General features: G+C 39.2%; 1 protein-coding gene across 4 annotated transcripts in view; it reads left to right on the top strand.

Moving 5' to 3' along the window:
• The window catches only part of LOC117302294 (basement membrane-specific heparan sulfate proteoglycan core protein-like), a 122,191-nt gene that overhangs the window by 32,167 nt on the left and 65,696 nt on the right, over positions 1 to 24,328 (top strand). For 2 of the 4 annotated variants that reach the window (XM_033786171.1, XM_033786170.1), the window contains exons 6-9: positions 7,339 to 7,635; positions 16,345 to 16,599; positions 21,966 to 22,223; positions 22,780 to 23,034. In XM_033786171.1, coding sequence (XP_033642062.1) covers positions 7,339 to 7,635; positions 16,345 to 16,599; positions 21,966 to 22,223; positions 22,780 to 23,034 — 1,065 coding nt within the window. The remainder of the gene's footprint in view (positions 1 to 7,338; positions 7,636 to 16,344; positions 16,600 to 21,965; positions 22,224 to 22,779; positions 23,035 to 24,328) is intronic. The other 2 variants (XM_033786172.1, XM_033786173.1) reach the window with 2 other exon arrangements.

Raw genomic sequence — 24,328 nt, 5'->3', positions numbered from 1 at the left:
TCAATAGGGTGAATAATCGGCTGTTGCTCTAAATAGGGCATGTAGTAAAAATGTTTGCTGATCAACAGAGGGGGCTGTTGCAAATACAAAGTCTGCTCTGTGTAAACTTTATGATAATGACTAAAGTGTATAATGCAGTTTTGCTTACCTCAGAAATATCAATAGAGGGCATGCTTCAAATGGCTCCAAAACTGCAACCATGCCCAGTGATTTTTGTGTTCTTGTTCATTTGAACTTGTTCACTTGTTAGAAAAACTTCCACCCCAAAACCTCTGATGAAATTCATGAAACAAGTAGTTTTTTTCTTTAAATTGTTTTTGAGGTGATAATAGAGTTGGACTTCCAGAGGATAGACTTAATTATTTTTGAAGTGTTAGCTTTAAATGTTCTTCCTCTTGAGTATTCATGTATAATACTACACATAGGCAAGAAGGGCAACTGCCTTTGTGCCCCTTTAAAGTTCGAATTGACATTTACAATTTCCTCATGGAGGTGCCCTTAATCAAGGAGAAAACGCCTTGGTACCCTTGCCCTTTCAAAAGCGAAGCATTAGGTCTGAACACCAACCGTTAACAATCTGAGAAAAGATTCATACATGAATCGATTCTTAGGCTCAACATTTTTTGGGTGAAAAATTGTTTTTACATCTTTCTCAATATAGTTATTTTATAAATACACATGGTCCACAGCTGTAGTGCTTCTCGCCAAGTAAGTTGTTATGCCATTAACGTTTGGAGTATTTTCCAAAGTATGGCCCTACTTTAAAGGGTAAACTCCGGTCTGAACTACAAAGTGAACTATTCACTCCAATTTTCACTAAAATAACTTCCTTCTCATTTGGTTCAATTCAGTGACCCTTCACTGGTACCGAAATCATTGTTCCCAATCATTTCTCAATCAGTTGTACTGTCTGGTGTTGTTGTATTCGTCAATGATATATGACAAATCTTATTTCTGAAGTGCTGTATATCCCTGGGGTGTCTTTGTGCCCTCTATTGTAGTCAGGGCTATGTATGTTTAAGAAAGATTGATTGTTTCTTTATGGTTTAGAAAGTATAGAATTGGCTGGTTTCAGAAAAAGTCAATAATAGGCTGGGTAAATTTTGCACACTACAGTATACTTCAAAATATTGGGATCGGTTAAGAGTTTGTTTACCTCATGTACAGATACAGGGGACAAAAGTTTTCCCCAAAAGTTTGAGTGAGCCTTGCTACATTTTACTTTCTCAAGAATATGATATATCCTTGCTGTAAACTATGTCAAACTGAAATATTTGATAAAGAGAATGGGGCATACATAAAAGTCAATTTAGTTGGGACTGACTCGGTCCGCCGTCCAGAAAAGATAAAATATTATGTTAGACTGGCACAGTCTATTGCAAACTTATTACTCTTTTAAAACAGCTGAAAAAAAAAGTTGGTTGCAAAACTTTCCCTGAGTGACTCTTTAGTAAGTCTCACAATCAAGCTGGTAAATAGACTGCACCTTTCTATTGGGTATGACCTCTGACCTCGCATTTTGATTGCCCTTTGACCTCAGTTGAGTCACTCTTTATTTCCCTGGGCACATGATCAACCAAAAGTGAAACCTGTAACTCAACATAATTCATCTTGAGTGGACAAATTATCCATGAATTTTCCCTAAAGACAGTTAGGGCTCAGTGTCATACATACATGTAGTGTACATCCTTGACACTCAATTCTGCTTAGCAGATACAGGTTAGTAGTAGGTGATATGGGATCACACCTAACTTTACGATACAACCTGGGAATCTACAGCAGAGAGACCGCAAGATCATGATGTAACTTACAGCACTTGACACCAAATTGTGCGCACAGCGTACAAGTATAAATGGTCCTATAATGTTTTTAATTTGACACCAAATTATGTTGAAAATACATGTGCCATATTTTTACCACACAGAAAGCTAACCGAAAGTGAGCCCACTATTGCATGGATATCAGTGTAAATAACACCAAGCGTCTTAATTTCACTTAACACCGCGTGGTGAGCCATGATCGTATTAACTTCCATTAAAAAGCTGAACTTTGGCCCTCGTAGCAAACATCTGATCCATATACAAAACCAACTAGATATGGGTACCGGCTTTTCCCTGGGGAACCGTTCACAAAACCTCTCCTTGTTCTTGGGGTAATGGGCCGTTTTGGACTCCTTGTCTTTTTTTCTTGTCTTGGGTTTTCGTGGGACGTCTGGTTGGGTTTAATTGTGCCTTGAGGAGATGGAACTTTTGGTTTCGGTTGTCAGGTGTCAAGATTTTATCGGCCATTCCCAACACTTTTGGTTCTAAAATTCACACGTACAAAAACAGGGATAAGAAATGTCAGACTTTTTTCTGAATTCAGACTTTTTCCAGTCTGGCTGGTAAACAAAAGATGCTGTGTTTTTTCTCCAAATTAAGTTAGTCAGGCTTGCACGTACACAAACAGGGTTTGAGAAATTTCAGATTTTCGTCTGAATTTAAACAAAATGGTAAACAAAAAATGCTGTTATTTTCTCCAAATTAAAAAGTCATGCTCTTTGGTCTACTTTAATAGCACTGAGGATACTGTTTCCAAAAGCTCCTTGGAATCTATAACTCCAGGGGTCGATTTCACAAAGAATTAAGACAAGTCTGATCTTGAGTTGGGACGAGTTACTCTTCCTAAACTTAGAACTAGCCTTAAGTTTGTATTAACTCCTTAAAGACACAGGACACTATTGGTAATTGTCAAAGACCAGTCTTCTCACTTAGTGTATTTTAACATATGCATAAATAAAAAACCTGTGAAAATTTTAGCTTGATTGGTCGTCGGAGTTGCGAGATAAATATGAAAGAAAGAACACCCTTGTCAGGCGAAGTTGTGTGCTTTCAGATGCTTGATGTCGAGACCTCAAATTCTAAATCTGAGGTCTCGAAATCAAATTTGTGGAAAATTACTTCTTTCTCGAGAACTACGTCACTTCAGAGGGAGCCGTTTCTCACAATGTTTGATACTGCCAACCTCTCCCCAGTACTCATTACCAAGAAAGGTTTTATGCTAATAACTATTTTGAGTAGTTACCAATAGTGTCCACTGCCTTTAAGTTTTTAAAACCTCCTTAAGAGTCTCAGGACTAGTCTTAGGTGGAAATGCCATCGTTGTAGGTCTACCTCCTAAAATCTTGATACTCAGACTTTTTGTCAGCAGTGACTCTCAACCTGGACATAAAGTCTTCTCTCAAGTAGACCTTTTTCTCAAAATTAATTTTTGTGTGTGTGAATGATATGGTTCTCTGGGAAAGAGCTTGTCAGGATGATCGAGTGTTCAAAGCATCCACAATGATTTCTAAAGAGATATTACACCTCCCAAAAGACCCTTTGTACTGTTTCTTTGTAACGGCAGCCAGAGTATGTTTGCCCTTGTTAAATCAAATCAACAGATCAGCTTTGTGTCTGGACCCCTGAAAAAAACTACAAAGGCTAGCCTTGACTTTTTGAATCTGTCTTCCCCTAAAAACACCAAGCGCTTTTGTCAAAAAACAAAAAAAACTAACCAGCCAACTAGCAGAAAGTCTGGTGATTTATGGCTTTGTGCAACGCAGACAACTATTTTTTTAAACAGTTGCATACTTTTGTCAGAAACATTTTTAAAACGGGGCAGGAATGTTTTCAAATAATCACTAAGGCACACATGTGTTGAAGACCATCCGCATATATACTTACGGTAATTAGGGCCCCCCCAGTCTTTTGTAAAAATGGCAGCCATTTTATGACTTGACTCCACAAAATGGCGTGCCGTTTTAGTTCACGACATATAAGGAAAACCGTGCAATTATGTGGATTATTATATTCTGCTTTTAAAACATATTTCCAACCATGAATGATGCATGTTATAACAAACGCTTTCAAACACTTTTCATAGACCAACTCGACCGATCCAGGGCAATGTATCCTTTAATTCAGAGATCGAATGAAAGAAGATGAAAAGCAAATATCTTTCTCGTGACATACTCGGCCATGTATCATCAAAGGCACAAAATCCCCCAAAATATGTCCCCCTTCTATCTGTCCCACTAAATGTCCCCGAAAACAACCCATTAAAGTTCTATTAAACCTATTCGACCCCTTGCCAAGTCCTGGGAGTCCCAATAAAATATCTGACACATTACTGAACTTTTTTTGATGGGTTTGCTTCAAAAGAGCGGTACAAATTAACAATAAAACATAAATTTATGGTTATGGATGGATGAGAGACTTTATAGTCATTTGTGAACTAGGGGTTAAATATTTTGGAGGGCAAGCTTGTCGTTATGTTTGTGGACTCGTAACCTACATACAAATAGCTGTATGGAAAATTGAAGCATAATCTATAATGTTTCACAAATTTAAATATCTACAGCCTGGAGTCCAGTTATTTGAGTCAAGTATATTTTCCAAACACACAGTTTATGGGATTGATAAATACATTTTCAATCTCAAACCTAAAGTGCATTCCAACAAAATCTTGGAATTTTTTTTTTCCAGTTCCTTAAAATATTTCTGGTTCTACGACATTCTGAGCTTGAAAGGGAAGGTACACGTTTGGTAATTATTCAGAACAAATATTAACTTAAAAAGTGACTTGGTAAGGAGCATTGAAGAGCTGTTGATAGTATAAAACATTGCGGGAAACGGCTCCCTCTGAAGTACATAGATTTTGAGAAGAGGTAATTTCTCACTAAAATAAAATCTGAAAGCACACAAATTCGTCCAACAAGGGTGTTTTTTCTCTCATCATTTTCTCGCATCTTTGATGACCAATTTAGCTCAAATTTTCACAGGCTTTTTGGGATACACCAAGTGAGAAGACTAGTCTTTGACAGTTACCAAACGTGTATCTTCCCTTTAATACCTGTGTTTTATAGTTTTTTCCCTGAAAGTTGGATTGAACTACTTTGCTAGATGACACACAAAAGAAAATAACAACAGCAGTGAAATATTTTATGATGTTTAAAAACTATTTTCGGTTCCATAAAATAGCTTCGATTCGATGACAGTTCTGAGCTTCAATACCTGTGTTTTGGAGACTTTTCTGAAAGTTGGAAAAAACTACTTCTCACACCTACAAAATAATGTAATGAGGACATAGTTGCAATAATGAATCACTTTTTTTTTAAATATTTGTTTTGTCTGTCCTCTGTAGATGGCTACTTCATCTTGGTTAGACTCTCAGGTTTTGACACTTCTAAAATACAAAACAAAAGTGGAGCGTTGATTGGTGGTTAAGACCCCAACTGAGCCGGTCAGTGTCACCACTGATTGGGCATCATTCTTGAAACAGTTGGAGATTTGCAAATGGTCACGTCTTGACAGCCCTTAGGCCACAAAAAACTATTCCAAGGTGCTGGTTGGTGGGTCAGGGGAGATTTCAGGGCTTCCGGGTTTTAAGGGTTGCTTATTGTTTGTTTAGACGCTCAATTACAATTTTGGAATGCGACTATTAAAAAAAAAGTTGTTTTGAAATGGATGCTGGTTTCTGTCCTTCAATAAAAGGGCAGGCCTTGAACTTCGCTCTTAAAGGGGCACAGCAGTTTCTCTCTGGTAAAGGGGCACTTCTTTGAGGTAAATGTGAAGTTGTATTGGATCATTGCAGAGGGCACCACAGCAAAAGCATAAGGCACCGTGACCACGGTAATAGTTGTGGGTGCCATGGGATCTTTCGAGGCCTGAAAAGGTGTGTGCCTTAGTTCTTGGGTTTTCTTTACTATCTTTTCCCTCTTTTTAAAAACAAAGTTTGATGTTTAAATTTTGAAATTGTGTTACTTTGTCGACTTTTTACATTTTGCATTCTCTATATATTTCCTGTACCTCAAACCTGGGTGGCCATGGGAAGTTGGTTTTTCAAGAATAAACCACTAATGAATAAATGAATCCCTCAAAACCTTAAAAAAAAACTTCAAAAACAAAGTTGAGAAACAAGTTTTTGTGTTTATATTGTGATCAAAACATTTACAAGAACTTAATTTTTTAAAACAAATATGCACTGAGCTGAGATTAGAAGAATCTTGAGATCATAGTGTTTTCCAGAGGGGAGTCTGGGTGTCTTTTGAACACCCTGTTTTGAATTTAGACACACTGTTTGGGACACCAAATTTTTAAATGTAGTGGACACTATTGGTAATTACTCAAAATAATTATTAGCATAAAACCTCATTTGGTAACGAGTAATGGGGAGAGGTTGATAGTATAAAACATTGTGTGAAAAACGGCTCCCTTTGAATTTACATAGTTTTCGAGAAAGAAGTAATTTTCCATGAATTTGATTTTGAGACCTCAGATTTAGAATTTGAGGTCATGAAATCAAGCATCTGAAAGTACACAACTTCGTGTGACAAGGGTGTTTTTTCTTTCATTATTATCTCGCAACTTCGCTGACCAATTGAGCTCAAATTTTCACAGGTGTGTTACTTTATGCATATGTTGAGATACACCAAGTGAGAAGACTGGTCTTTGACAATTACCAATAGTGTCCAGTGTCTTTAAGTTTCCTGCAAAATTTGAGCGAGAGGGGTGTCTTTTAAATTAGAAACCCTGTTTGAAATTTGGACACCCTGTTTTACCTGTCAAATGTATTGTGAGTGAACTATTTGGACATCTGTTTTTTTAAAGTTTCAAATCAAGCAAATTTTGACACCTTTGTCTTTACCTAAACCTGGCCTAAAACCTTGGTTGAGATTTAGTTGTATGTACACTGGGGAGTCATTATTCCAGGCTATGTGGCTAAGGCTAAGTTTAGTGGAGGTCGTTGGGCAGCATTGTTCATCCTTGTGTGTGATTACTCCATGCCTGGTTTGTTCATATGCAGGTAAAGTACATGTACTCATGTGCATTTCTTCGACCCTGAGATAGTATTGTGTAGGATGATGATGTGTGTTTTGTGAACGTGCTTTGGTTGGAGTCGCAGAATCTGTCACTTCTCAGATTGCCTCCTGACAGCCAACGTGCCAGTGCACTCAGCCAGCTAGGTTGTAGAAACTTGGCAGCACCATAGCTTGCCGGCTGGTGTGGGGAGTTCATTCACTAGACTGGCACGGGGAACAAACAGTTCATCCTCCCTTGCATGTGGTAGCTAGCCCTATCCCCCGCTCATAAACTCAGGAATGTCAACGGACCTTTTTGCAAGGGAATTTCATTTTTGTTTGATGTGGCATTGTGCTCCTCCAGCTCTACTCAGGATTTGGAAATAAATTGACGACTTCACACTTGGTGTTTATTAACATCACCATGGAAAGCTTAGTGGCCTCGATGGGGAGTACTGTGAAATCCCAACAGAAATTATTCTTACTCTCCGTCAATTTCCTCCTGCTTTTTTTATCAGTTCCGGTGTCGACGCAACGGCCAGTTGAAACAACCGTACCGACGCTTCCGATTCCGACTTTTTGCAGAGGGGATAATGATTTCCGGTGTGACAGCGGGGAGTGTAAACCACAGTCGCTTCGCTGCAACAGTCGCTACGAGTGCTCTGACGGTTCTGATGAGCTGTCGTGTTTATCCCGTGCCCCCTGTAGCAGCCAACAGACTTACTGCGACGACGGACTCTGCGTTGATCAAAGACTCCTCTGCGATGGGATACCTCACTGCCGAGATCGGTCCGATGAGAAGCCATCACGATGTGGTAAGAATGATTTTTGTTTCTCTCTTTTGATTGATTGCTCGTTTTTCATTGTATTGTCACCTTGATAATTATTTTCTCTAAGGAATAGAAAAAAAGCAGATTTTAGGAGGACTTGTCTCTGTGCCGAGTTGCGGTGAAGTACGTATAGGTATTCACTAATACCCAACATAAGGATCATCATGGTGAGGCGCATAGTGCAGCTATAAACAAGAGGCGCCTAGTGATGCTATGCATCAAGAGGCGCATAGTGCAGCTTTGAAGCAAGAGGCGCAAAGTGAGGCTATGATACAAGAGGCGCATAGTGAGGCTAAGAAACAAGAGGCACAAAGTGAGGCTATGAAACAAGAGGCGCATAGTGAGGCTATGCATCAAGAGGCGCATAGTGAGGCTATGCATCAAGAGGCGCATAGTGAGGCTATGAAACAAGAGGCGCGTAGTGAAGCTATGATACAAGAGGCGCATAGTGAGGCTATGAAACAAGAGGTGCATAGTGAGGCTATGAAACAAGAGGCACATAGTGAGGCTATGAAACAAGAGGCGCAAAGTGCAGCTATGCATCAAGAGGCGCATAGTGAGGCTATGAAACAAGAGGCGCATAGTGAGGCTATGAAACAAGAGGCGCATAGTGAGGCTATGAAACAGAGGCGCAAAGTGCAGCTATGAAACAAGAGGCGCATAGTGAGGCTATGAAACAAGAGGCGCAAAGTGAGGCTATGAAACAAGAGGCGCATAGTGAGGCTATGCATCAAGAGGCGCATAGTGAGGCTATTCATCAAGAGGCGCATAGGAGGGCTATGAAACAAGAGGCGCATAGTGCAGCTATGAATCAAGAGGCACATAAGTGAGGCTATACTACAAGAGGTACATCTGTGGTGCTCTTGAAGAGTTATATGAACAACATTTTGTTTTTATTAACAAGAAATTTTTCTTACAAGTGTTTCCTTTTATATCTGCTGGAGGGCTGCTACCTGGGCCATCGCATTTCCTTGAATTTTTCTTTGAATTTATGACCACAGACCTCTGTAACCTTGATTTGAACACGTTTAACTCCTATCAAATCGATTTAAATTAATCACGAAGGAGAAATATTTGCACCGAAAGTAAATTTGACCTATTGGTAGCCTCATAGACTTTTGTTCAAACATTCCATCGTTTGGCAAAAGGATAAATAAATGTTCGTTTGGATGATCCATCATTGTTGAGTTTGGTCTATATCCTCACAGAGTTGTTTACCTAAGGGCCTGGGATGTAATCTCTCAAGGCTTGCAGGCTTTTATTTGAAAAGTTTTGTTGACGTCATGGAAGTTCCGTGGTGAGCATATTCTACACGTACACACAGGTCTATTATCAGACAGAAATTTTCAGATCACAGGTATCAGGAATGTGGTTTTCTGACAGATTTTTGTGTGAATTCATTCCTGATATTTATCTGTGATAAAATAAAGAACTATCAAGCAGACTTGAAATTATTATTATTATTATTATTATTATTATATGAATATCAAAGTTTTATAGCAAGAGTGAATGGGTGAGAAGAAGCAGAAAACCTGCTTTCATGCTCGTACACCCTGATATAGGAGATGGTCGGACACACTGGTGGCACATTTTCCAGGAAAATACCTGCCATCTTTGATCATTCGTTTTACAGATTCCGTTTTTACAGATTCCGTTTTTAAAGATGGTTGTAAAGATTTCAAAAGTGTCTTAGTTTCCGGTTGCATTGATTACTCGGACAATCACTTTTTAGTCTTAATATTTTTCCCCTGAAACTAGTATCTGCTCTTAAAGCTAGACTTTCCCACGTGCAGACTCATTTATTCTCCAGGCCATCTCACACCTTTGAGCCAATCCTAGAATCCCGAGCTCTTTGTCATTGCATGGTTTCTGTTATCTCAGAACCATTGTCAGGCTTCAGCGGTTGGTAGTTTTGTTTATTTTGGTAAGGAGCATCCTTGAGTGTGAAAGTTCTCCTCTTTGTTCGCTGGAAAGCAATAAAAATAGAAAGCTTTGCAGAGGTGTGCTGTTATTTGTAGACCTCTTGTTTTGTTTTGGCTGAGCCTGACTTTTGTAGGAGGTTGTCTGTGTTTTCTTTATTACTGGGTTTGGAATTAATGTCATGAATAAATGATGTCCGGCTTGTAACTTTTAGTTCATGTGAGATTGGTTGGGGTGGCAGGTGGGCTAACGGACAGCATGAAAGTGGGAGCAGGCGTCAACTTTAATTTCTTCTGACTTGGTTACTCATTTGCCATGTCAGATGTTAAAGGGCTGTGTTTAGTCTACCAATGGAGCTATACAGCTCTACTGTCTACCTAGGTTTTAAATTGATGGATAGTAGTCTTTGGAAAAACAAAAACAAAAAACAGATGGGTGGATCTTTCATAAGGTTTCACCAATGCAAACAAGCTTTAAGCTTTAAAGCTTTGTGGTGGACTAAAAACAGTTCACTCTCACCCACCAACCCCCACTCTCCCACTCAATAAGGGAAAGACAAAGAAAGAAAGAAAATTGACGAAACAGCTGAGCTTCCAACTCTTTCGGATTCTGCAAAAAGTTTCCACAATACAAACCAATCTTCCCATGTTCTGATGAACAAATTTTAAAATCTCTCAGATATGGAAAGTGTTTCCCTGCTATGTTAAATGTAGGCCTAATTCTAAATATTTCCCCCAAATGCAGCCCGGATGGTGATACTTCACATGAAAGTGATTGCTTCAATGTCCTATGGTCATTGCCTTGGTGCCCTTGAAATTCTCCATTTACAATTTCCTCAAGGTGTGCCCTTTACTAAGTAGAACATGCCTTGGCGCCCCTGCCCTTTCAAAAACGAAGCATACAGGCCTGCAAATGTATCACAAAATTTCCCTGAATGCAAGATGCAAATGTTGGCAGCTGGATCCAAGGCCAAATTTCATATAGCTGCTCAAACAGACAATACTACTTAAAACCTTTCTGCTAAGCAACAATTAGCAGGATACCAGCCACGAAAGGTACATATGATATGGTCTATCTGCTGGTAACCCAATTCTGCTAAGCAGCTCTATGAATTTGGGCCAAGAACACTGAGACTGTCATATCAAAACCAGAATCCATTTCATAAGAGGTCGACAGAAAAGTAGACTTTTTGAATTCCTTTTCCCATTAAGTATTTTGATATCTCTCGAACTTTCTGGCAAAGACATCACAGCCACATGCATGTTAAACATTCCCAGACCGGAAAAAAACAGCCAGCAACTCACACAGTTTAATGCAACTTGCGGACGCACGAATTATGTGCAGCCTAAAAAAAGAAAAAAAAAAAAAAAAAGTGTAATACGTGTAGTTATAGCTTGCTAGACAAGTTTCCTGTGCAACATTTGTTCAGCAACCTCCAAATCCCCTCTCATTCAAGTCTAGCTAAGGGATTTACTTTTAAAAGCCAGTCACTTTCACCCTAAAGTTCACCAAGGGCCCCAGGTTCAAACCTCCCCGAACAAGAAAGACCAAAAGAACCATTTGGAGGAATCTGGCGAGAAGCTATTTGACCCAGTTTTCTGTTATGATGAATAACCCCCAGGGACGTGGTGATATTTAGAAAATCCCAACCAAGGATTGTGGTGGGATTATAGGGAAGTTGAAGTTGATATTATTTGGTGTATGGGTTTTATTGTGTCTTTTTTTCTCTCTTTGATACAGATTTCATTCTTTTTTTTAGAATCCCATACGGGAAGTTTGAGTGGTAGATTTGTCCCCCATTGTCGTTACGGAAATGTTTTTTTTTGACAATCCTCTTATAAAAGTAGGATTTCAAACTTAACATTGTGAAGACCACAACCAAGTGAGTTTGTGGAAACACCATCTAATAAATCTCTTTTATAAGTGAGGTTAAACTAGTGTAAAACATTGCAACCAGTGCAAGTCTGACAAACTGCTTTACCACTATGAATTGTTTGTACATTGGTTGGTTTGGCCTGACATTTTTTGGCTTGGAACAGTTTGTGGAACAGTTTGTAACAGCCAATTTTATTTTATTTTTGTTGGTTTGTCAGATTTGTCATGAAATTTTCCACAACGAAAAAGAAAAAAAATGAAAAAAATGCAAGTACTCAGTAACTTTATATATTTTCAGATAACCCTCAGAAGTCTGAGAATCGACTCCTGCATAAATTCTTTCTTAGCTTCAAATGTATCAGGGTGAAAAATTATCCAAACTTCGAAGGGTATCCTTTCTCAAAATAGTTTATACTAATCAACAGCTTCAGTGCTTCTCATCATGTAAGACTTTATGGTAATCAGTGAACGATTTCGCTTGTATAGCAGAGCAAAATGCTACCCAAAATGTGTCACTTGCTATTCAAAAGTCATAATTTGCATCTAAATATCAGCATTCACTGTGCTCAAAATCCGTTCAGTCTTGGTATCATCTTCATGTAGATTGTCAAACTTACACACATAACACCAGATAAGTTAACTGGCAATCTGGAAAGTAAGATACTGTGGGGAGCCTACTTTTATCAAGCTGTTTAGTGGTGGAGTATTCACTGTGCACAAAATCCGTCCAGTCAAAATATTTTGCAATGCAAAAATTTCCAGATGAAAACGCTCCTTGGACTCGTTAACTTTGGTAGTATTTACCAATGTATGACCCTACCTTTGGAGGATATTCTGGGGATGTTTGTAGTGAACACAAACAGTATGTTTTTGTGTAAGTTTTAGGTAGAGACCTCCAACTGTACATGTGTTTACCCCCAAAGCACATGCCTCAATGTCTGACAGTGACCATAGCTTAACGACTGGTCAGTGCTTGAACTTCTCAAGGGGTTCTTGATTTATTGTCGGATTTAAAGTTGAAGGCCACATGCAGAGCAAACAATTTTTTTTAATTTTATAAAGTGTCGTAGGCTAACTTCTAAACATATCAAGAACAGTGCACTGTTTTTGATACCACTGCAGTGGAACATTTAAGTTATTTATATAATAAATATATTGTGTACCGTTCCGTTACCCGCTGCCAAAACAAAAGAATTCGAACTGCCTGTAGCTACCGGGCAATCTCGGTTGTCTAGTTGGTAAGACACTGCTCTAGAACTGCGAGGGTCGTGGGTTCGAATTCAACCCGAGATGCTTGCAATATTCTTTTACAGGACTTTGGACAGTGCTCACAACCAAAATGAAAATTGTAATATTACTTATAAAACCAGTATTTACAAAGCACTGTCATGCAGTCACTATGAATACAATAGAACAATGAAAATTTACTGGTTATAAGTTTAACAGGTACAAATGTAAACAAAATACTAACGAAAAACTTAACAAAAATGTAGGCCTATAAAATAAAATAAAATAAAATAAATAATTTTTTTTTTTTTTTTAAGTGACTCCAAGATCAATTTAAATGTTGAGTCCTGTTAAATAAAAAGATCCTCAGGCATTATAACTCGGATGGTATTCGAACCTCTGACCTTTGCCATTTTGGAGCAGATACCAACTAGACCACCGACGTTGCTTGGTAGCTAGAGGCAGTTCGAATCCTGTATATATTTTTTCACTGTACGGACACGGTGCTTTACACACACTCAGTGTAAGGGTTAAACCTAATAACATTTAGCACAAGTTCATTATTCCGAGAGGCCGCTCATAAAGAGAGACAAATGTAATAGCAGAAACTGGTGAAATTTGACCATGAAAGTCCAGACGACTACTGTAAAAGAAATTCCTCTTTGCTTTAAAGGCACTGGGCACTATTGGTAATACCAAAAAAACAAAAAACAATTAGCACAAAACCTTACTTAGTAATGAGAATTGCTGTCTGTTGATAGTAAAACACTTTGTGAGAAACGGCTCCCTCTGAAGTAACGTAGTTTTCGAGAAAGAAGTAATTTCTCACTTAAATATTTGAATTTGATTTCGAGACCTCAGAATTTGATTTTAAGGTCTTGGAATCAAGCATCTGAAAGCACACAACTTTTGCAACAAGGGCGTTTTTTTCCTTCCATTATTCTCTTGCAACTTTGACGACGTATTGAGCTCAAATTTTTCACAGGTTTGTTATTAAATGCAAATGGTTAGATATGGTGAGAATACTGGTCTTTGACAATTACCAATAGTGTCCAATGTCTTTAAAATACAGACACCCTTTTTACTGCGTTGCCTTGACCTGACAAGGTAAAACCTTCAGGCTGACCATACAGACTGGGGATTTACAAATGTCCAAGGGAATCTTTCTGAGACTAAACATACCTGTGAATGCCAATCTTTCACTGTTGGCAGACAGCCTCAATATTTCATGATTGGACTGGAGGAAGTCAAGATGGATTAAGTTGGGATTGAAGTCAGAAAGTTTGCACTTAGGAACCTAGGAAATGGAAACCATTCCATATTATTAAAGGGAAGGTACAGGTTCGGTTATCACTCTTAAAATTAATGGCAATAGTTACTTACTTGTTTTGAAGTAGTATAAAGCATGTAGAATAAATGGTTTTTACCCCCCCCACCCCCACACCCCTGATTTTGAGTTTGATAGAAAACTGTAGTTTCTGCTTGTAATTTTCTTGGACATGCCCATTTTCAGCGCTCTTGTTTTGGCAATAAGATAATCTGACAAACTATCAAGAAGTTCTCTCAATCCACTTCGCGAAAGTAGCAGTTCAGGCCGACTTCATCCCTTTCATAACTAGTTTTCTAAATTTATTCCGCAAACATGACAAGTTTTGGAGAAAAAGCTACACAGCAAAGTAGTTAGTACAAACATACATTGATACCTCATCTTGCATGCTTCAAAACCCATCTGGACAACTCGTACACAATGTGTGTACATTACACCATCCCTTAAAGGCAAAGTAGACCCTTAATTCGTTGTTTTAATTCTATGTAGATGTGTACAATAAAACTATTAAGCGTCATTTCATTTCAAAAGGTGGTCGCATTATTGGTCACATTACAATCTGATCTCTGTCTTTTTTCTATGCTGATAGTAAGGTTTCTCAGATTCAAATTTTGAGGCATAATAACCGATACACTTTTTCCTAACCACAATATTTCAAAGTTAAATGTTTCTCAAATTGTTTAAAGCTTCTGTAGGCTTCTATCTAACCAAGTCAGTTTTTATTGCCGTTAATTTTAAGAGTCATTACCAAACACCTCCCCTTTAAGAATTGGCATTTAAGAGGTTTTCCTGGTGGATTTATTGCCTGGCTCTGATCATGAGTGCAAACTTCAGTATGACTTGACAATTGGCCGCAGATGAACTCTACGCGCTAACATTCCGTGGAATACATTCATTCCACGTTGACGCTGGCTTGGGTTAGAGGATTACAGATATCTATTTCAACATTTGGGTTGGTGGAGAGCACACTCTATCAAACTGCTACTCCTAATTTGAATTTTGAAGAAATTATCGGTATTTTATAAAAGATGGCACCCAAATGCCCTCTCCTGCAATAAATTTACAGTTAAACGTACAATTTTGTGGGTCCAATATACGATTATGTTAAGTCTCAAAATTAAAGGGAGGGTGAAATAGCGTGAATTTTACTTAGGAATATACTTAGCAGTTTCCACTGCTAAACAGCTTGATAAAATTGGGCCCCCAGTATCTTATTTTCCACATTGCCAGTTAACTTATCTAGAGTTATGTTGTGAAACGTTCAAAACTTTCCAATCTACATGCAGATGATACCAAGAATCTGGCATAAAGATGACCTGTAATTCTACCGACGCAATCTACTCGCATCTTATATCTGTTCTCGGTTACTCACATCACATACCAGAACATATGGTGGTTATTTCTCAAAACTGTCCACAAAGAACAGAATGATTTATCACATAAACACACCTTTTGAATCCAAATATTTCTATCAGTCCAGTTCCCCATGTGTGGTTTCCGTCCTCACTCGGAGCTCCCCCCTATTTCTAACATGGTGAGACATCTCGCCTCATGTTTCTGTCTTTGGGGTACAGCTGTTAATAAGGTATGTCCAAGGAGACCAATTATGCCCTGAGCCTGGCATGGTGCCACAGAATGTTGGTTTTCTCGGGAGGCTAAAAATAATAACATGATGTTGTGGTCATGGAATGTTTCAACCACTTAAAAGAGTTTTCAAATTTTGATTTAAAAACCTGTTATTTAGAATCAGGATACTTATATTGTGAGAAAATAAAGTTGTTGAAAACTGCTTCTCCATAGAAAATGAAACTGGGATTCCACCAGGATCCAAACGGAATCCCGCCAGGTTATAGAAACCCCAGCAAAATCCCTGTTTAAATGCAAAATAAATAGTTAGTGGACTGACGTTTCGACACTAGCAGAGTCTTTCGGAAAGGCTAAATAAATGACAACACAATAAACACTAACAGGTATATCAATCTTGTGTACATATCTTGGACTTATTGGCTTCCTTTCTCCTCTCTAGATGTGTAATTAAACAATTACTCCTCTTAGTTTTTCAAATTTGTTGTTCTCTGAACCAGTTAACACCTGGGCAGAGGCATGATGCTTCACGGAGGCAACAACTGAGGCAATTGCCTCGAATGCCCCTGGTCTTTCATAGAGGTGCCCTTTACAAAGGAGAAAACAACTTTTTCCCCTTTGATGCGGTGCCACGATTTTTTAAGATGCACATCAATTCGGCCTAATGGATTTAAGGAACGCAGCAGCGCTATATTTTTACCGTATTCCATTCGCGATTGTGTGATAACTTATAATATCTGTAAGTGTTTTTTAAATTACAGGAATTGATGATATACCCCCGGTCATTCGTGGCTGTCCGTTCCGGGTCGGTGGAATGGCTGACCCCGGCAGAAACGAAGGTATCGCGTCATGGACTGAGCCTGATGCGAGTGACGATGACGGTCAGGCAGTGCGAGTTTCCCGAACTCACTCCCCGTCGAGTTATTTCCCAGTTGGGCAAACGAGGGTTTCATATTACTTTACTGATACAAGTGGAAACGAAGCCACTTGTTCATTTACAGTAACAATACAACCAGGTACTATTTAAGAGTTTGCTGTGATGGTACTGCGGACTAAAAACACTTTTGAGTTTCGTTTGACCGCTGCTCCGCTAATAGCCACCTTTTTGTTCTTCTACCTCGGTTGACCCAACTGCGTGAAGTTTTGATTTGTTTAACAGCTTTTAACAGACAGCTTGCAGGTGTGGTGTGACTTTATACTAACTCAATTTATGTTTGCCTCGCAGCTTCTTAAAACTTATTGGTAAGGGTTTTCCCCAAAGGTTTCAACTCTTCGAGGACGGTTGTACATCTTTGAAAGGGCGAGACCACTCTCATTTTTCAAATGGCACTTCCATTGGAATGCCTTTCAAAAATGTAGGTTGTCTTCTGGGAATTGCGGCGCACAGATCATATCGCGTGATCTGATTGGCTCTCATGCAAAGCAATGGTGCCCTCTGTTGCCCAGCAAAAGGAAACGAGAAGCAAACGTTGAATATTGTTGTGCTACATGGTGGTGTTACATGCTGTTAGTGTTACTTTCTAATCATCCAAAACATATTGACTCTCATTCATGCTGTCATTTTCTGCCTGTTTAGGAAGTTTACATTAATTATGCTTTTCAGTAAGTATAATTTGCTTCCATGTAAACTGTGTTGTGTGTCAAGGTTGTTTTTACATCAGGATTGTGATAGTTCTTCCCTTAACGGTTCCCGTGACTGGCCAGCAGGACCTTGTCATTCCACTAGTCTGTTAATTTTTTCACTTGTCCATATTTTATTAAATAGGGATGTTATTTTAACATTGGAATAGCCAGCCGGACCACTGGCATGACTGGGAAAGAATTTTATTGGTCCTTGAGTGTTGTAGCTGGTATTTGGCAAGTGGACCACCGTTCAGGGAGAATGCTACCGTGCTGGTTATAGGCCTATGTAATTTTGAATAACTGAATGTGTGTTGCAAAGTACATGTATTTTGGGATGTTGTGTTCTGTTGCTTGTCATGCAATGTAACCCAGTCAGTTTTCCATCATGGTCTGTGTTGCATCCTCTTAAGGTGATCCCTCTGCTGACGTTTCCCAGTTTGTATCATAAACTTGGGTGTGATCCCTGGCTACACAGAAGTTAACTAACGGTTCTACAGCGTCTAACTGCCACCCTGAACAAAGCCATTGACAAATTATGGAGACTGCCAACATCAGGGATAGATAACTCAGTTTGTAGAGTGCCAGCACGTTAATCCAGAGGTCGTTGGTTCAAATCCCACTGTAGTCATTTTGTCTTTGTTCAACTGAAAGTTTGTTTTTCATCATTACATAAAGTTGGTATGTTTTATTTGGTGTGTGGGCTCATATTTGGAGAGTTTACATGTACATTTCACATGTTGTTATTGTGCTTTGTATGTTTTACTGGAATTCATGTGACGTTGTCTTTCCACTTGTTGTGCGGGCTCATGCTCGTTGGTATCACAGTTTTGACCAATTGTTTCATGGTAGTAAACTTAACACGTAGATGGTGTCAGGATACATCTGGTGCACCCGGTGGCTGATACCTAATGCGTCTTAAACCAACATTTGGTAAAATTTTCAAACTGTTTTTGGAACAGATGAAAGTGACTTGACTCCCCCAGTAATAGCCAACTGTCCACCGAATATCATCGGCACGGTGAACCCGGTTACCAATGAAGGAGTCGCAACATGGACCGAGCCTTTCGCGCTGGATGATGACGGGGAAACGGTGCGAGTTTCACGAACACACCCTCCCTCGTCAATGTTTCCTCTCGGAACGACAGTTGTTCAGTATATCTTTACAGATTCCAGCAGGAACCAAGCAGAGTGTAGATTTATCGTTGAGATGGGTAGGAGAGCTTTCTAAGTAACTTGTGGTGTTTGTGATTAAGGAACAGAGATGAGAAATTTCAGATTTTTATCTGAATTCAGACTTTTTCAAGTCTGCCTGGTAGACAAATTTGTTTGTGTTTTTCTCCAGATAAAAAGTAAAAACCTTTGATCTACTTCTCTAGCACTGAGGATAATGTTCAAAGAAGCTCCTTGGAATCTTTATCTTCAGGGGATATGGATCCCAGTTTTGGACTTTTTGTCACTAATGATTTTACAGGGCTGTTTGAAAAAAGGGCAAAAAGCTTCTGCCAGCCTTTCATGCAGAATTTTGTTGAATACAGATATGAGTGGGGATTGGTCAACATTGATAGACACTACATGTAGTCTCCTGAAATCTTGAAACATAGTTTGAGTTTGATTTTTAATTCGGATGAGCAGCTACATACATGTACTGTGTTTAAGTGCTTTGATGTTAATGACTATTTGAGGGCTTAACATAGACCCTTGAGGAACCTTCGCCAATGAAAAGTATATCACTTATCTGTAACCTTTACATATAACTTTGCAGAAGTAGACGTTATGCCTCCTGTCATCACTGGTTGCCCATTTAGGGTCGCTGGAATGGCCGACATGGGCACCAGTGAAGGTCTTGCGAGCTGGGTAGAGCCCACAGCCGCAGATAACAGCGGAGAACTGATTCAAGTTGACCGAACTCACACACCCTCGACTCTGTTCCCAGTTGGTTCAACCACTGTCACCTATTATTTCACTGACCCTAGCGGTAACGAAGCAGTGTGTTCCTTTATGGTTACCATCGAGAAAGGTACTCTTTGCTGAATTTTGATTGATACGCTCTTTGGTGGTGGTCAAACGTGGGACGTTGAGAGGACTTATCTTTCGTTGCTTCTGTGAAACTCAGTTTGTCTCCACATTTGTTTTCACAATAATGGGGCTGTATTTACTCTTGAGGGTAAAAGTTGACAACAAATTGTAGACTGCCCTATCAGATGATAGCATGGTGGACTACTCTCCAAGTATATACTGATGTTCTAATTATTTTGAACAGTTTTTGTAAACATCACAGACAATTCACTGTTGACAAATAAGTTATTTAACACAAATTCCTCATTATATAATGTAGTTGTAGTATCAAAATAAAACTTGGCACGTATACTGTATCTTACCCGGTTCCAAATATCCTGGTTGAAAAAAAAAGGCAGAAATCTTGGCGACTAAACTGTATCATACCCGGTTCTAAATATCTCAACTGAAACTCTGTTTGAACCAATTTCTTGTTGACAGGAGAAGTGGATGTGACACCACCAGTAATAAGTGGTTGCCCACCAAGAAATATAAAAAAATTGTTCCTAAATCCAAGTGGATCTGAAGGATTTGTTTTATGGGATGAGCCAACTGCCACCGATGATGACGGCCAACCAGTTCAAGTTAGACGCACACACATGCCGGCAATTTTCCTTACAAGTGGACGGACTACTGTGCAGTATTTTTTCACCGATTCTAACGATAATGAGGCAGTGTGCACTTTTTTCATTGATATGGGATCAGGTAGGAACTTTGTGGTAGAGGGATTGTTAACAAAAAGTGTTTTTCTGAGATGATTTAAAAAAGAAATACACATGTACTTGAATGGTGACCCTTTTAGGGGCCAAGTATCGAACTCTGTGGAACCTCTGCACAGTAGCTTACAACAAATCTCATTTTTTTTTGGAGAATGGACAGGTTAAGAATCCTTATTCACTGATATGATCCATTAACTAATCTGACCAATTACTTTTGTGTTGACCTATTGAGGGCCAAGTGTTGTACCTTGAGGGACCTCATGTATAAAATTGTTTCCCTACATTGTACGTACAGTTGATGAAACGCCTCCTGTTATAACTGGTTGTCCGCTGAGGGTTGAGGGAGTGGCTTACCGAGGTACCAGTGAAGGCCTTGCATTCTGGGTAGAGCCCACAGCAGTAGATGGTGACGGCAAACCAGTTCGAGTTGGCCGAACTCACACACCATCCAGTTTGTTCCCTGTCGGCTCAACGGCTGTTACCTATTATTTCAACGACACGGCTGCGAATCAAGCTGTGTGTTCTTTTATGGTTTTTATACAAAGAGGTATATTTTTTGGTGAACTTGGGCCTTAGTTTGCTGTCGGTGTTGTGATGTTTGCTTCTGTGAGGTGGCGGCCATTGGCCATGTAGAAGTAACACATTAGAAAAAAGGTTACTGGTTTGCAAGTCTATGATTAAATAGAAAATAATGATAATAATACAGGTTGGACTATTACTCATGACCGAAACCTGGCTCAAGATTGTGGCCATTTTGAGAATGGGAATGTCGAGGCAGAGAAATTACGAGTGGTTTAGATTTTCAAACTGCCCCGGTTGTTGTTTCATTTTAGCATTTGTTGCGTTATCGGGAGACTCTGCACCCATTGTCTCAGGTGTTGTCTTAGTTTTTGTTGCTTTTTGGTTGCATAACATTTAATTTATACAAGAAACTTATTTTAAGTTTCTGTTGTACTAAGCTGAAACAGTACACAGTCGTTTTTGTTGTAGTAAACTTTTCGTTGTTTTCTATCGTAACATTGGTTCCATTGTTATCCATTGGTGTAATATTATTTTGCAGGTACAAATGTATTATTTCTTAGCGCTGTACGTTTACTCATATTAAGGCCTATATATAAAAAGATGTGTACATTGTGATGATTTTTTTTCTTATCTTTATAAATCATCTTAATCAGTATTGTCATCGTCATAACCAGCAGCAGAAGCCTCAGATCTGAATCTTTTCCATCATCATTTAATCATCATCATCAAGCCCATCATCATGGTCATTTTTCTTTCAGGGCGTATTCACCACAAACAAAAAATCATGCCTTCGGTGCTTTGCTGATTTCTTTTCTTTCTCATTTGCCTAAATTTTGATGTCAGTGAACGTTAGCATCGCTTCTCAAGCCAAACGTTTATTTGCATTTCTTTTTGCGTGGATATTTTTCTCTGCCTTTCTTTGCAGTAAAGCACTAACAAGGAAAGGAGTTTGAACATCGCAGAGTTTCTTCGCTGGCTTTAATTTTAAATACAAATCACTGCTATTTGAAAATTTTCCATACATTTTGGTTTATTTTCGGTTCATCTGCCACAAAACACCATACAGCTGTGTGTTGCATACACTCTGTGGACATTCCTTTGTTCTGTGCGCTCTAGAAAAAAACTTCTATTCAACACTGTCAAAAACACTGTTTTAACGCTACAAACGAATTGTGGACCTGAAAATGAAAGATTTCCACATTATTCAGGGACTTAAAACACTATGTGGACTTACCTTTGTCCATACAGTGTCTTTAACAGTGTTGAAGAATAGGATTTTCCTTTAGTGTACAGAACAAATGTCCACAGAGTGACTGCAACACAGAGCTGCATGTGTTGTGGACTCTTGTCTTGTCCACCCTTTTGTTATCAGGTCCACACTTCATATGTAACTTCTTAAACACTAACCTGGCCCGGCAACTCCTTTCAGAAAATCTTTAGCTTTGAGATTATTTTTGGTACAGAGGAAAGAGACACGACACCACCGATCATCTCTGGATGCCCGAGGGACATCGTCGGGAGAGCTGCCCTTGGTACGAATCAAGCGTACGTTACGTGGGAGGAGCCCACTGCGACTGACGACAGTGGTCAGTCGGTCACCATAGGGAAAACCCACGAACCAGATACGTATTTCATCGAGGGGTCGACGACCGTGCAGTATTTTTTCGTAGATACTAGTGGGAATGAGGCAATATGCAGCTTCGTCATTGATATAAGAAGAGGTAGGATATGGGAGTTATGTAATCCTGTGTCTTACAAAAGAAATTTTGCCTTTGAATAATTTTTTTTTAGATCTTTATTTGTTATTGTAGTATTTTTGTATTAGTGTGTTTGTACGTTTGTTTGTATAGTATACAGTCAATCTTTGTTATAGAGAGCACTGTTGTAAAGAGGTTCTGCTTACGGAGAGTATAATCTGAAGTCCCGAATCTCATTTCTGCTTTTTTTTCCTTTGTTTTGCTGTCCTATTATAACAAGGTTCCTGTTATAAAGAGGTAATTTATTTGGCCAGTCCCAGCAACCTTGTCATAATGACTGTATATGTAGGATGATAAAGAGGCAAAGCAATGAATACATATTAACTAAAATCAACAATTGGTATGCTTGTAAGACACAAAGCAAGTCTTTGTTCATTTTTAAATGCCCCTTTATTGTATGTAGTATGAAGTAATGTTTATCAAATTTGATTTATGAAGAGATTTATCATGTTTTAAAGACCAAGTTTAAACCTTTTGATGATTTGATTTTACCATCCCTTTAACAACACGTTACATGTAGATGTCGACAACACCCGACCAGTTATAACAGGCTGCCCGGACACTGTGCTTGGGTCTGCGAGGTTCGGTGACCAGCAGGGTATTGCAGTTTGGGACGAGCCGACAGCCACTGACGATAGCGGTCAGCCTGTGCGTGTCTCTCGTACGCACGCCCCCTTGTCCGCATTACCGCTTGGCTACACTAGAGTCGTGTACGAATTTACGGACACCAGCCAAAATGTGGCTGTCTGCATGTTTTTCGTGCTGATCCGAGAAGGTACTTGTGTGGTACTCTGTTTAAAAAAACTGATTTCATAAAAAAAACACTCATATAGGGTCGAGACAAAACTTTTTACTTGTATACAAATTTATTTTGCGCTAACATTAACTTTCTTGTCATTTCATTGGTTGAATCATAAGCTGATAATCATCATTTGTTTCATAATTCAGTATCAAAATTAACTGAACAGTCATCAAATTCTGTAACTTAAAAAACATCAGCATGAACAAAACTTCCATTCTTTGCTGAGCAGACTGTGCAAGTCATGGGTGTATTGAAAATGAGGAAACAATTCGAGTGTGGAACATATCTGCCAGGCTAAAAGCTTAAGGAGAGCGATAGACATTTTTTCAGTTGCAGCCCCCACTTAAAATTGCACTGTCTATTGGCCTTGCATAAAACTATTTAAGAGACGAAAATACCAAGTTCTTAAAGGTGAATTTAAATTACACCACAACCAAAATGCAGTAAGGCAGCTGAAAGCCTTGAACCAAAACAGTTCATACTTTCATAAAGGCCCGGTCCCACTGCAGCGATAACGAGAGCGATACCGATCACGACGCAAAGAGAACGCATTCCATTGGTTGAATGAGCGTGTGCGTATTCTGCGTGGAGCAATTCAACCAATAAAACACGTTCTCTTGGCGTCCTTATCGTTATCGTTCTCGTTAGCGCTGCAGTGGGACCGGGCCTTAAGAAAGGATCAGAAAAATGATAACCAGCTCCAAAATCTTGACCCTTATTAACTTGGACAGAGCGAGACACCACACCGCCAGTTATTCAGGGTTGCCCGTCGGATATACTAGAAACAGCCCCAGCCAACATGAATGACATTGACATTGTGTGGACAGAGCCCACCGCAATGGACAATGACGGGGCACCAGTGCGTGTATCAAGAACTCACACGCCAAATACGTCTTTCCAAATTGGAGAGTCGATGGTCAAGTACACTTTCACTGACAACAGTGGAAATAGCGCAACGTGCATGTTCCGCGTTGTTATCTCCAGAGGTAGGGACACTGTTGGAAACTCTCCTAAACTTGTGGTGGAACTACGTCTTCTATTAACAAAATGTTAGCACCCTGAATCCCCCCCTATCTTCTTCAGAATTTTGGCTCGCAATCTTTCAAAATCCAATAGAACCCTTTAGGGTTCTGATAACTGAAGCGCTCAAACCTTTGGAATGTGACGCAGTCCATCCTAAATCAAAGTTTAGAAGACTTAAGGGAAAGGATTTTGAAGAATTGCTCCAGCTGTAGGTTGGATTTGACACCAATTTTAAACTTGGATT

Source organism: Asterias rubens, chromosome 18 (genome assembly GCF_902459465.1).
Source record: "Asterias rubens chromosome 18, eAstRub1.3, whole genome shotgun sequence".
Lineage (NCBI taxonomy): Eukaryota > Metazoa > Echinodermata > Asteroidea > Forcipulatida > Asteriidae > Asterias > Asterias rubens.
This window is presented reverse-complemented; position numbering and strand designations above follow the sequence as displayed.